We start from the raw sequence: 13630 nt of genomic DNA, 5'->3' as shown, positions 1-13630 counted from the left end.
TCCCTCACAAGTTTGGCCCGTTAGAAGGGACCACCCACTCTGGGAAGCTTTGATCCTAGAGCCTGTCTGCGTTGTTGTCTGGTTTTTGTTTTGTTTTGTTTTTTGATGTTTTAAGTAATCTCAACACCTAACATGGGGCTCACAGTCACAACCCTGAGATCAAGAGTCACATGCTCTACCAACTGAGCCAGCCAGGCACCCCAGGGTTGTTGCCTGTTAAAAGACTCCTCTGGCCATTCACTTAAGGATGAAGAGTGGTCCTTCATGGTCTCTGAAGTCAAAACATGAGGACATGGGCTTCAAACACAAAGGATGATGAAAATGTTTTAGAACTAAACAGAAGTGGCAGTTGTACAACATTGTAATTAGACTAAATACCACTGAATTGTTCACATTAAAATGGTTAATTTTATATTATGTGAGTTCCACTTCAATTAAGAAAAAAATATATATATATACAAACAACAATTTTATGTGTGAAGCACTCCTAACAGGGGCACAGGAGACTGGTGATCCTGGAGCCCACATGTCTTGGGGGAGGGGGATGGGGTATGGCCAGTCCTCTCTTCTAGCCAAAGAAGTCTGAAAGTTCATGAAGGCGTTATTAATATTATTATTATTTTATGTTTATTTATTTTTGAGAGAGGGACAGAGCATGAGCAGGGGAGGGGCAGAGAGGGAGACAGAATCCAAAGCAGGCTCCAGGCTCTGAGCTGTCAACACAGAGCCTGATGTGGGGCTCGAACTCATGAACTGTGAGATCATGACCTGTGCCAAAGTTGGAGACTTAACCGACTGAGCCACCCAGTAGCCACCCGCCCCTACTATTATTATTTTTAATGTTTATTTATTTTGAAAGAGAGGGACAGCAAGCAGGGGAGAGGCAGAGAGAGAGAGGGAGAGAGAGAATCCTAAGCAGGCTCCATGATGTCAGTGCAGACCATGACTCTGCTGTGGGGGCTCTATCCCACAAACTGTGAGATCATGACTTGAGCAGAAACCAAGAGTCGGAGACTTAACTTACTGAGCCACCCAGGTGCCCTGGCATTGTTTTTTTTCTTGATCATCTTTCCTCAGAACCACTTTGTGAATCTTTTCATTCTTACTTTGCCTCCCAAATTGGTGTATTTAGTGTTGTGTCATTACACACTAAACAAGGTTTTATTATGAGCCTTAGATTTTATAGTTGAGGATAGTGGGTGCATCCAAGTTATCTGAGGTTGGCAAGCAGCTGGGGAACTACAGCCATAAAGTCAGCAATAGTGATTTCCAGAAAGAGGGCAAGTTCTCTTACGTAGATCTTTCCTTTGGCTTTATTCAGCACTGCCCTTAGCCTCTTTCATTTCAGCTTAATGGTTACAAGGCTCTGAGATGATCTGCGCTTGGAAAGGGAATGGAAGAAACATGGAAGACAGGAGTAAGATGTGAGATTCCACTCTTGTAAGTGAAATGACATGCACAATTTCCCCCTTCTACTCTTCAGGTGGTGTGGCCAGTGTAGAGTGAAGGAGTCCAGTGCTCTGATGCTGGTGTAAGGTTGGCAAGGTTGTGCTGGGCCCCACAGTGGCTGTGGACTACAGTAAAGTTTGTAACCTTCAGACTAAATGGGATAGGAAAGGATTTTAAGCAGTTGGAGAGGTAGGATTTGGATGCAGTGTAGAGTCAAGTGCACCTGGGGCAAGAGAGGATGCAAGACAGGAGGAACCTTTTGCAGGACAGGAGAGTGGGCTGGAGGTGCCTGGTGACGTTGGAGAGGGGCTGCTGGAATGGAGATGGGAAATACTCAGGAGATAAACTGTATAGAACTTGACATTAGGATCAGCAATAGGACAAGATGAACCCTATCTTACATTTTCCAGAGACTGCAAATCTGCAGGAACAGCTAGCAGTGCTGGTCACTACTGGTTTTCCTTTATTCAAGCACATTGTCTCCATATGGGAAGATTTTAAAGGTTGGTGAGGGTCAACGGACTAGGTTATGAACTTTGAACGTGGGTCAGAGCAGAGTGTAAGTACATGCTGGGTCTGTTTTTAATCCTAAAGACTTCTGGCCACTTAAACATCTTCACAAGACAGTTTTAATGTTACATAAAAGACTTGTCCAGTTCCATAGAAGTGCAATTGTTTGAAATTCCCGGAATCCCACAGAACCATTCAGGGGTATTAGGAACCTCAGGAGTGCATTTCATCCACTCCTCTATTTTTGCAGATAAGGAAGGTCACGTAAACCTCATATTTAAGAGTTTGGGTTTGTTCAACAGAGCTCCTATTCCAGGCAGACCCCTTTCTATTGAACTTGGGCCTTGGTTTCCTCTTATGTAAAATGGGGCATTAACTGCTTTGCCAAGGATTAAGGTTAATTCACATGAGGGGCACTTGGGTGGCTCAGTCAAGTGTCTGACTGCAGCTCAGGTCATGATCTCCTGGTTTATGGGTTTAAACCCCACATGGGGCTTTCTGTCAGTGCATAGCCCACTTCAGATCCTATATTCCCCCCCCCCCCCTTCTCGTGCAAGCACACGTGCGCTTGCTCTCAAAAACATTAAAAGAAGAAAAGGTTAATTCACACGAGGTTCCTGGTTTAATGCTAGGCTTATGTTCTAGGTGCTTAGTGAGTTAGCTACTGTTGTTGGCTATAGGGGCATGACAGATCTTGAAATGTCAAAAAGACCCAGAGGCACAGGACTGTGTGAACTCAGCAAGAGCACTCAGGAGACTAAAACAAATATTAGTTCTGGCTCTGGCACCAACCATGATGTAGGACTTGGGTGAAATCTTCACACAGAAATGAATCTTCCATAGAAAAGCATGGAGAAATTTCTTCTGGGAGGAACTGTATAGGCATGTAGGTAGGCAGACTACCTCCACCATTGTGCAGGCCGGCATACGTTGGAGAGAAGAGGGTAAGGCTATAGACAGAGGCTCTAGCCTACAAGCAAGATCATCTGGAGAAGACAGATTTGTGCCCCCTGGCTTCTCGGAGGGCCTCATAATGCTATAGGAGCCAAAGGTCAACGCATAGTTAGAAGCATAAGCGTAAGCTTTTTTCTATTAAGGTCAAGGAGGAAGCTGGAAAGCGGGCCTCAGCGCATGTTCCCTGGCTTTACTGTTCTTCACCTTAATTGTGTAAAAGGTGTCTAACTGGAGGGATGGCTAACAGGAATTTTACCTTGATGAGAAACCAAGAAAGCTGTGCTTTCTGCTAGATCACTTAGGCAGAAGTAGACAAATCTAACCAAAACACACACAACTGGTCCCAGTATTTTACATGTTTATATTTTCCTAAGTGTTAGGGAACAAAAGCAGAGCTATGAAAACCCACCAGGCTGTGGGGGTGGGGGTGGAGTGGGGAGTGGGGTGGCGGTGGTGGCAGTGGTCTGGGCAGCACCCAGGAGGCCCCGTATGCGGGCACCACTCCATGCTCAAAGAATGCTCCTCCATCGTTGTTGCACTTGCACAGCCACCATGCCCACCCTCTGAGGCCAAAGAGAAAAAGGTTGCCTGACACTCAGGTTTCGTTTCCACTTTATTGCTCAAGCACAGAACTTGAGGCAAGCCTGGACCTTCAGCAACGTGCAGAGAAAAGGCTGAGGGGGTTGGGGACACAACCTGGCTGAGAAGGGAAACAGATCCAAAGGGAAATATTGGGGGGGGGGGCAGCAGAGGCGGTCATCAGGACACCAGAAGACATCTCAGCCATACCATCTGGGGCGAGGACGGGAACAGAGAGCAGTAGCGGGCACAGCAGTGGTTTTCCCCATGCCCCTAGCACCCACATGGAGGCCACATGTTTGGGAACAGACCGGGAGGAGGGAAGGACAAGGAAAATGGCTGCCCAGGAGTCTCCCTCTCCACCCTGGTTTCACATCAGACCCCGCAAGTATCCCTACCACTCACTCCCTTCTACCATTTGAAAAATGGACATAGCAAACAGAAGCAGCAAAATAAATTAACGTTCTGATGAGTGTGCGTGTGGATGGACATTCGTTCACATGTAATGGGGGAAGGGGGAAGGGAAGAGGGGGTGACATCACCTAAACCGATCCCCCAGCCTACTCCTTTCCCCCTTCCCCCAAAGCCACCATCTAACCAGATAGAAAAATAAAGGTCTAATTCACTCAAAATTCTTCAGTTTTTACAAAACTAACAGGGTGGAGGAGGGGAGGGAGCAGGGGAGGCAGGCAGCCGCAGGAGTAGGGCTGGGTAGAGGCTATGCTTCCGTCTCCACCTGAGGCTGGCTCCCTGCCACATCATTTTTCTGGTCATCCTTCATCTCCATGTCAGCATGATGGTTTCCTGCAGCTACTGCTGCCTTGGCCTGCGGAAAGGAAGACAGGAAGGGGATGAGTTCCAGTTCTCATCTGGCCCAATCCCTCTGATGAGAAAGGGGACTTTTACTTCATGTCCCCACTCCCATTTGCTTGCACTGATCTGGGGACACAGCTATATTCACCTACCACCATGCTGACACTGTGTTGGGTCTGTACCACAAATACTCATCCCAAGTTAAAAAAAAAAAAAAAAACCAAACATGCTAGCTTTCAACAGAATTACCCCAACACAGCCAACTCCCTTTCCAGGTATGTCCTAAAGGCACACACACATGAAATTGTAAATTTACAAAATCGTTCACTATGGTGCTACTTAGAACTGTACTCATCCAACATGGCAGTTACTACCACATTGGCTACTGAGTGCTTCAAATACAGCTAGTTCAAATGGATGGGTTTTAAGTATAACAGAACAGTGGATATTTAAGAGATTTACTTAGTCTGGAAAAAAAAAAAAAAAGAAAAAAAACCCAAACAAATGCAATTAAAAAAATTTACCCACTGCTATATTTTTTCTGTTCACTTTTTTAACACGGCCACCAGAAAACTTAAAATCGCTGTGTAGACTGCGTTATATTCCCATCAGACAGAGCTGGTTTAGAACACTGGAAGACTAATCAGACTGGGTAAGAGGATATAGGTTATGTGTCCAATGCTACACCATGTTAAGTACAGCGAAGAATGTGAAAGCTATTTTTTATGTTGGTAAAAAACAATCTTCTACATATGATCTGAAGACAGCATAATGCAGAAAAGAGGTGGAACATGTGGCCTTTTATTTAGGGAAAAAGGAGAAAACGGTCTATTTGTGCATGTACGAATGATCTAAGCACTGGTAATATCAATTGCTTCTGGGGGTGGCAGTCTTTTTACTACATGTTCTTTTGTGCTGTTTAAAGTTTTTTTGTTTTTTCTTTTTTTTAAGTTTATTTATTTTGAGAGAGAGAGAGAGAGAATCCCAAGCAGGCTTGGCAATGCCCGTGCAGAGCCTGAAGTGCGGCTCGATCCCACAACTGTGAAATCATGACCTGAGCTGAAATCAAGAGTCAGATGTTTAACCAGCCAACCAGGTGCCTCTGCGCTGTTTAAATAAAACTACGTAACTGTATTATCTATTTAAACATAGGGCTTTTAAAACCTAGGTTTAGCAGGTGCCTGGGTGGCTCAGTTGGTTGATTTCGGCTCGGGTCTTGATCCCAGGGTCATGCACTGAGTGTGGAACCTGCTTAAGATTCTCTCTCTCTTTTTCTCTGCTCCCCCCCCCCCCCCCATGTTCTCTCTTTCAGACAGACAGATGGATAGACAGACAGATAAAACCTAGGCTTTAAAAAGGTACAGGTTGGGGAAGCACACACAGAGTAACCAACTCCCCACCTCTGGGGCTTGTGAGTGGGTTTTTAGCCCTGATCACTGAGGAAGTGTGGCCCCCACAACAGGGTTCTGTGCTGAAGGAACATACATGTTCTTCCTCCAGAGACAAGGGTAGCTTCTGGTTTCCAGGAGTGACCCATACAACCAGAGGCATGAACAGCCACGGCACGTGGGTTAGGCCTAGCCTCCTCTTCTGTCTATCCCAACTGTTCCCTGTCCCAATCCTTACCTTGCTCTCCTCCTCAGCTAGCCTCTCAAACATGTTGGCATAGAGCTTCTTCTCCCGAGCGAGCTGCTTGCGGATCCGCTGCTGGCAGATAGCCAGCTGGGCCTTGGCGGCTTTGTTGCTGGGGTAGAGCTGCAGGACCTTCTGGAAGTCAGCCCGTGCCAAGTCAAAGTCATTCACCGCCAGGTGGGCCTCTCCCCGGCGGAAAAGGCCCTTCTCGTTGTTGCTGTCCAGTTCCAGGGCCTAAGGAAGCAACAGTGAGACGTCAGTCCCTGCAGCCTGTGGCCAAGACTGGGTTCCAAAGGTAGTCCTCACTCCGCAGGATGAGGCAGAATGGAAATGGCTGGCTCCACCCCAGAAAGGAGTTTCGGGGCACTAAATGAACAAACCAAGGTTTAAGAAAGAATCCGTTAGTCCAAGAAGCAAAGGGAAAACAGAGCTTTTTAGGTGAAAGAGAAAGACCCGTGACAACATTTTCGTTTTCTCTAGAATAAAGCAAGTATAGAAGAGGGACAGACTAGGAACCAGGGCCGAGAAAATGCCATAGCGGTTTTTCCCATCCAGTGTTACCTTCTACCTGTGTCAGCTGCCTCCTACCACTAAAGCCAAGGTGCTTGCTTCTCCTACCACTAAAGCCAAGAGCCCTTGCCTCTGGGCCCTTTATCTCTGAGCTTCCACTAGCCCACTTACTATCCTACCCCTACCCTAGTCACTGAGACCAAGTTTCAGACCTGCTGGCAGCTACCCAGCCAAATCCGTGAACATTGCTCCCATGCCCTCTCTAAAAGGGCCTCACCTTGTTACAGCTTTCGATGGCAGCCGAGAAGGCCTGTAGTTTCAGATGACACATGGCCAAGTTGAGGTGGGAGGCCAAGCGAAGGGCCTGTGCCTTCTGTGCGTCCTCATTAGAGAAACTCGACTCATATTCCAGCCAGGATACAATCTTCTTGTACTGCAGTAAAGCTTGCTTGTACTTGCCTTCCTAGAGAGGGAGGGAGGCTTAGGCAATAGACACAGGTTCAGGAGCACCAGGCTGTCAGACTCTGTAGACATCAGTGATGTATGGGTATGAGAAGTCCTGCCTCCCCTCCTCCTCCAGCAAGAGCAGCTAGCTTAGATCTACTAGGTGAAGACTATAGGCATTCCCGCCGCCGCCATCCTCTCCCTGGCAGAAAAGGACTTCAGGCATCAGGAGGAAGGATGGGCCCAGAGGGGCCTTCCCCCAGGCCCCAGATGCTGGCTCACCTTGAAGTACACAGTGCCCCGCTCTTTCACTATGGTGCTCTGTTCCAGCTTCTCCTCGGAGTTCATCTCCCAAGACTCCTTGGCCTAACCCCAAGACAGAAACAAAGCTGTGAGCTACCTCAAGGCCACCTACTGCGACCAGATTCCGGGACAGAGAAGACCTCGAGCAAGCTCACCTTCTCGAAACTCTTGAGGTGTACTTCGTATTTCAGCTCAGCATTTGGTGGGATTTGGAATTTTTCCTTCCCAACACTGCCAAAAGCATAGCTGGGGGGAAGGAGGGGGGCAAAAAAAATCTAGGTCACCGCTGCCATGCTTAACCCGCTCCCTACTGAAAAGGCTTCCTGTCTGTTTCCTGCAGAGTAACTTCCCATCCCTTGAGACTTGGTTCAAATGTTTCCTGTTTGGCAAAATCTTCCCTGACCTCTTCACACAATTAGCTGGTCTCTTAGCATCTTCCACATCCTCCTCACGCACACTACACACTGGGATGATTACTCAATTACTAATTGCTAAAGCTCACTGAGCAACGAGTCACTAGAAGGCAGGAATAAGGTCTTTGAATACCTGGGAATTTTCAGCATTATACCTGGCACATAATAGGCATGTTTTAATAAATATCACAATGATGGAGAACATTAATGGAAAATAAAAATTCTGACATTGGTAAAGGAGGGAATCTTGAGCAGCCTTGACTGAAAAGGTTAGCCTTTGATTTGAGATGTGGACAACTGTGACCGTGCTCCTAAATATGGAGATCACGTTTGCTGTGCAGAGTTGCAGGGCCCTCTACTGAGGCTGTGGGAGTAGTGAACACACACAGAGGAAAAGATACAAGTGTCCAGTTACACAACTAACTGTGGGCATGTGGATCTCGGACTTTTGATCACCCATCTGTTATACAAAGCACCCACTCCTCACCTGGGCTTGAGGTACACAATGGAACGTTCTCCTTTTTCCATGCGCTGAATGGCTTTCTCCAGCCCACAAGGCAGGTCCAGGCTCTCCCCCTCACCAACCTCAAAGCGGAGCTCCCGCCGGTCGAACATCTGGTCTTTATAGTACCCTTCCAGTGTAACTGGCATGAAAAAGAGGCAATGTGTCAGGGATGTGAGCAGGCAGGGGATTGAGGAAGGATGCCACCAGCTTCCCTCTATCACCTCATCACTTCCTGCCCCCAAGATGTCTTTGTCGTGTTCTCAGAGCTGGAGGGACGTTAAGAGGAAATGGTCCAATCCCTCGTCTCTCAGACAAGAAATTAGGATCAGAAAAGGAAGTGACATGGGGTGCGTCGGTGGCCCAGTTGGTTGAGCATCCGACTTAGGCTCAGGTTATTATCTCACAGCTTGTGGGTTCGAGCCCCACTGTCAGGCTCTGTGCTGATAGCTCAGAGCCTAGAGCCTGGAGCCTGCTCTGGATTCAGTGTCTGTCTCCTCTGTCTCTCTCTGCCCCTCCCCCGCTCATGATCTTCTGTCTCTTCCTCAAAAATAAACATTGAAAAAAATAAATAAATTAAAAAGGAAGTGACTTGCCCAGAACCACCCAGGGCCTAAGTACCAGAATCAGAACGGAAATCCCAGACTATACTGTCTCACCCTCCACGATAGCGCCCTCATTGGGCCTGGCATAGCCTTCACCCCGAGTCCGTATTCTCCGGATGATTCCGCCATCTTCTTCTTCTGTCAGGTCCTCTCCCCTGAACTCAAAGAGCTCCACCTGTGGGACAACACATAAGGCAACACGACTCCTTTGGGCACTAACTCCATCAGCAGTGAGATGCAACTTCTCCCTCACTCAGAACAGTCCTTAGTAACTGCCAGACCGGGAGTGGACAAAGTGGCACTTAGCAAAAGTTCTAAGTCCCGGGGGCTCTAGTCTCAACTCTGGTAGGGGTGGGCCCGTCCCATGGCTTTTGTTGACCTCAGAAGATCCAGCCTATCCTATCCACGTTCCAGCCTATCCTAATCCAGCTACTTGAGAAGGCCAATCTGGTAGGCATTGGAAATGACCCAATATCTTTCAGTAGTCTTCTGAACATTCTCCAAGTATCCACTAATGAGGGCTAAGCCATCCTCGAAATGAATGAAGTTCCACCTCTCAGTGAAGGCTTTCCTCATCCCCTTGACCCACGGGGCGCATCCCTCCCCTCCTCTGATCCTAAAGCACTGGTATTCCATACTGTCATTTAGAATGTATAGACCTCCTGACCTCTTCCAGTCAAAATTATAACCAATCTCTGGGCGCTGCTCCTGACATAAAATATGCCTCAACCCTCACCCTGCTTCAGGTCCGAAGAGGGGTTTGTGGCCACCTCTCCCCACCCGAGACCTCCATCAGCTGCTGCTCTCTGGCAGCAGCATGCTATGTGCACAGCAGAGTGAGCTGCCCTCTCCCTGTCTCTTCCTCCTCTAAGGCCAGGCCCTTAGCCTTGGCTACATTGTCTCCAAGCGGCAGGAAGGGCTGGAGGGCAGCCAGGACCCAGGCGAGATAAGGCTGGTTCTTCGCCTTGCTCTCTGCTCCTGGACACTCACCTCAAACACAAGTGTGGCATTGGGGGGGATTTTTGGAGGGCTGCCTGCTGAACCGTAGGCATATTCGGGTTTGCACGTGATGTGGCACACTTCTCCCACCTTCATGGTTGCTACAGCAATGTCCCAAGCCTTAATGACCTCCCCTGTAGGTATAGAAAGCAAACAGGTCCTCTTTGGCAGGGATCCGACTCTGGGCTCAAACACTGGCTCCAAAAGACTTTTATTATACCACGCCCAAGGGGAGGCTAGACACTCTTTAGAAAAGTAGAAAACTTAGTTGCAATAAGTGCTGTCAGGTCTCAGACCTCTTAAAAAGAGAAAAGTAAAGGAAAAACAAAACAAAAAAAACCCCACTCAACTCTGGAACAAAGGAGTTTAAGGAATAAGGCAGTCCATCCCTGAACAGGAACTGAGGTGTTCAGAGATGATCAGGGAAGGTGAGATAGAGATCAGAGATCGATAGTTACAGAAGAGTAGAAGAAAAAAAAAAAAGTAACAGAAGAAAAATTAACAGAGTGTAACAAACCATTCCTCCTTAAACTTCTGAGAGTATAGTTTCTGTTTGTGACAGCTTATACCCTCCACAGAGCCTACACTACCAACCCACTAACCATGCCTACCTTTGCCCAGGTCAAAGGAGAATTTGTCCTTGCGGTCCAGACTGGAGTCAAACTTAGTGCCATCTAACAGCCAGCCAGTGTAGTGGACAAAGACTCGGTCCCCAATCATGGGCAACTCTGTGCCCATGCCCTCTCGCTTGATGACCTGGGAGGAAGGGGGAGAAGGTGAGTACCCAGGCATGGGGGCAGAAAGAGGCACCCACACTACCTGCATACTTCTGATGGAAACCCAGAAGGTATCGTCTGCTTCCTTGTAAGCCAAGGGACTAAGCCTCAAATGATTCTGATATGGAGTTTGGCTAGAAGTCAACTGACCTCCGACCCCCTCCCCCCATTTTACTTGAGGTGGAACATAAAACAACTTGGTTTGAAAACTAGAGCCAAAAGACCCAAGGTTCAAGTTTTTGCTGTATGATCTTGTACAAGTCCAACTCTCTAGACCTTATTTGTAAACTAGCAATAATAATCCCTATCAGGGTTGGAGAATTACATTGGTAAAAAGTTAAAGATGTTTATCAGCAGCAGCAAAGAAATGCCAGTGGTCGTCAGATCAAGATCTGGTTTGCAGATAAGACAAGGATGAGAATATGAATAATGAACAGGATAGCAGCAGTCCTAAAATACCAGGTCACTGATAAGCACAGGGGCTCTCACTCGGGCCCTTAAACTGACTTGGGACACCACCATTCCTGACTGGTAGGCTAATTAAGTCTTTTATTTCTGGGCTACGAGCATTTCTCAGGAACTTAAGTTCTGCTCTTCTTTAACACTTAAAAGAGGTGACAAGGAGACTCCATGGATCACCTGGGTAGGTATACCTTCTAAGGAAAAGGACAAATGACTTGAGGAATAGAAAGGCAAAGGGGAAGGACTGGAGGAAAAAAAGGGGAAATGGCCCTTCTGGGATGAATAACCTTGTAGAAATCACCAGAATGCTGGAAAGAAGGGGAAGCCACACGCCCACTGGGAGAACAGCTTAAGATTCGAACATGTGGGGCAAAACCAGGAGCGTTTCTGGACCAGATAAGGGCTCGCCGAGATCTCTAGCTTTGCTCAGGTCGGTCTCTCTCTCTCTCTCTCTCTCTCTCTCTCTCTCACACACACACACACACACACACACACACACACACACACACACACGTGGAACTGAGCAATGGGAGGCCAGGACGAAAAGAAACACTGGTTGAGGAGGAGGTATGAAATTCAGGCTGATTTCGCCATCCTGTACTCTGCAAAACCTGCTCTGAAGCACCATTAGTCGTTCAGACCCAGGTCAAGATGCCCTTCCCCGAATGCCAGATCCCTCCCTTTCCCTCCTCCGAGGCTCCCAGCAAAGCACCTCCTCCCGGCCCCACACCCCATGCCCCAAATCAAGACGGCAGAGGGCGAGGTGGGAGGGGAACTACAGGTCCCGGCATGCACTGCTCCCTGGTTTTCCCGGGGCCGGGGGGAGGGGGGCAGCATGGCCGAGCGGGTGACCTAGCTGAGTCCCAGCCTTTAGGAAGAGGGTAACCAAGGGGACGGAGGGCACCAGAACCTCTTTCACGGCGAGGCCCCGGACACCAAGTCGTACAAAGGCCTCTGGGCCAGGAAATAACTCTGGTGACCCGCTTCAGGTCCTAGCTAATGTTTAACTGCCCGGGGGGTGGGGTGGGCGAGCTCTCGCAGCACCGCCAGCGAAGGCGGCCAGGGACTTCCCGCTGCGGCGGGCGGCCTGGCCGGGGACGCAGGGTCGCGGAGAGCTGAGGGGAGGGAAAGGAGCCGGAGCGGGCCCGGGTGCATGCCGCCCGGGGCCCTCTAGCTGCAGCTCGCGTGCAGCGTTGCGGCCCCGCCCCTCCCTCCGCGCTGCACCGCGCACGCCGGAGTTGGCGCTGCAGTCCCGGGCCCGGGCGCCGCAGGGCTGGGGGGCCGGGGCCTCATCCGCATCGCGGGCCCCCCCTAGGGGGCCGGAGAACGGCCGTGGGGAGGCCCGCGCACATCGGCCACCCGCTGCGAGCGTGCGGCGGCCCTCCCAGCCCGAACAACGCAGCTAGATCCAGGAAGGCGATGCAACCGGCCGCCGGCCCGGCTCAACGACCCGCCCGGACGCTGCAGAGGCGGCCCGGGGCTCCCAGGCTCGGCGGGAAGGGCGGCTGCGATGGGCGTCTGCCGTGCCCCCCATCCCCCTACCTTCAGCACGCCTTCGTCTTGCTTGGGGCTAATGTCTACCCCCTCGAGGGGCAGCGGCGCCGACTGCGCCCCGCTCTCGGCCGCCTTCATCTCCTCGGCGGTCATCGCCACTCGGTGCGCCGTTTACTCCGGGAGCACTGGGCGCGAGCCAAGCCCTCTCGTCCGGGCCTGTCTGCACGGGCGTGCGGGCGGGAAGGTGCTAGCGCGGCGGCCACCCAGCTGCGAACCGGTCGAAGGCTCGAGCACCTCTGGCTACCGGCGCGCTCGCAGCCCGCGGCGGATCGGGCGCGGGAGCAGGAGTAGGTGGGTAATGAGCGGCCGCGGGGAGCGATTGGTCCCACCCCGCCGCGGAGGGAGGGGCTGGGAGGAGCTGGGGCGGGAGCGACGGACGGAGGGGGAGGAGGTGGAGAACTTTCTAGAGACGGCGGCGTCTAAGCCCGTTCGGGCTGTAGTACTAAGGGTGCTTATATTAATTTTTTTTTTTTTTTTTTACGGGGGGGGGGGGTCATTCCTTCTCCTAGCTGCTTGGTTCTCCCCTGCCCCCACTCCTGAAACTCTAGGACTCTGGGGGTTTCCCCCACTCACTACTCCTGCTCCCCTCCGGCCCAGCGCCCTTCCCCGGCCCTCCCCCGTCCGTTTCCCGGTCTAACCGGATTCTTCCAGATCCTTCTCCATCCCCCTACATCACTCCAATACCGAGCCTGCCAGCCGCCCCAGATCCGCCCTATACATTGCATCTTGCAGCGTGGTTTGCTTAGAGCCTTGTAGCCGGATGTGAGTGGCAGCGCGTCCGTCTCCCCGGGACCCGAGACGCGCATTTTTATAAAAGCCGGTCGTAAGCGCGGACGGCATGATCTCTCCATCTTTACTCGGTGTATATACTTAACGAATTGGGGAGAAAGTGAGTGAAAAGATGTAACCCCAGTGCACAGAATTGGGGAAAGCAGCCTTGATTGCCTCAGAGCCGGCAACACGTACCGCCTTCAGCTCTTTAAAATGCTACAAGCAGCAGATCTGCAAGAAATGACCCGCTGAGCTGAGGGCTCTTTAAATGGGGCACATATTAAAGGGACCTAACCCGGCAATAATAAAACGACCGTTTAGGTTAATATTTAAAAATAAGAATGGTTTCAAGTC

The 13630-nt window shown here is 50.2% G+C and overlaps 1 protein-coding gene across 1 annotated transcript; it reads right to left on the bottom strand.

Annotated features, from left to right (window-relative positions):
* Positions 1 to 2558: 2558 nt before the first annotated feature.
* Positions 2559 to 12756, bottom strand: FKBP4 (FKBP prolyl isomerase 4). The gene is made up of 10 exons (XM_030321504.1): positions 12494 to 12756; positions 10325 to 10469; positions 9705 to 9847; positions 8769 to 8889; positions 8095 to 8251; positions 7350 to 7440; positions 7174 to 7257; positions 6725 to 6910; positions 5932 to 6171; positions 2559 to 4318 (listed from the first exon to the last, which is right to left on the bottom strand). Exons 1-10 carry the CDS (start codon positions 12596 to 12598, stop codon positions 4211 to 4213), a joined length of 1380 nt encoding a protein of 459 aa, XP_030177364.1. The 5' UTR covers positions 12599 to 12756; the 3' UTR covers positions 2559 to 4210.
* Between the last annotated feature and the right edge of the window lie 874 nt (positions 12757 to 13630).

Source organism: Lynx canadensis, chromosome B4 (assembly GCF_007474595.2).
Source record: "Lynx canadensis isolate LIC74 chromosome B4, mLynCan4.pri.v2, whole genome shotgun sequence".
Taxonomy (NCBI): domain Eukaryota; kingdom Metazoa; phylum Chordata; class Mammalia; order Carnivora; family Felidae; genus Lynx; species Lynx canadensis.
The sequence above is the reverse complement of the archived record's forward strand: the minus strand, read 5'-3'. Positions and strand labels throughout refer to the sequence as shown.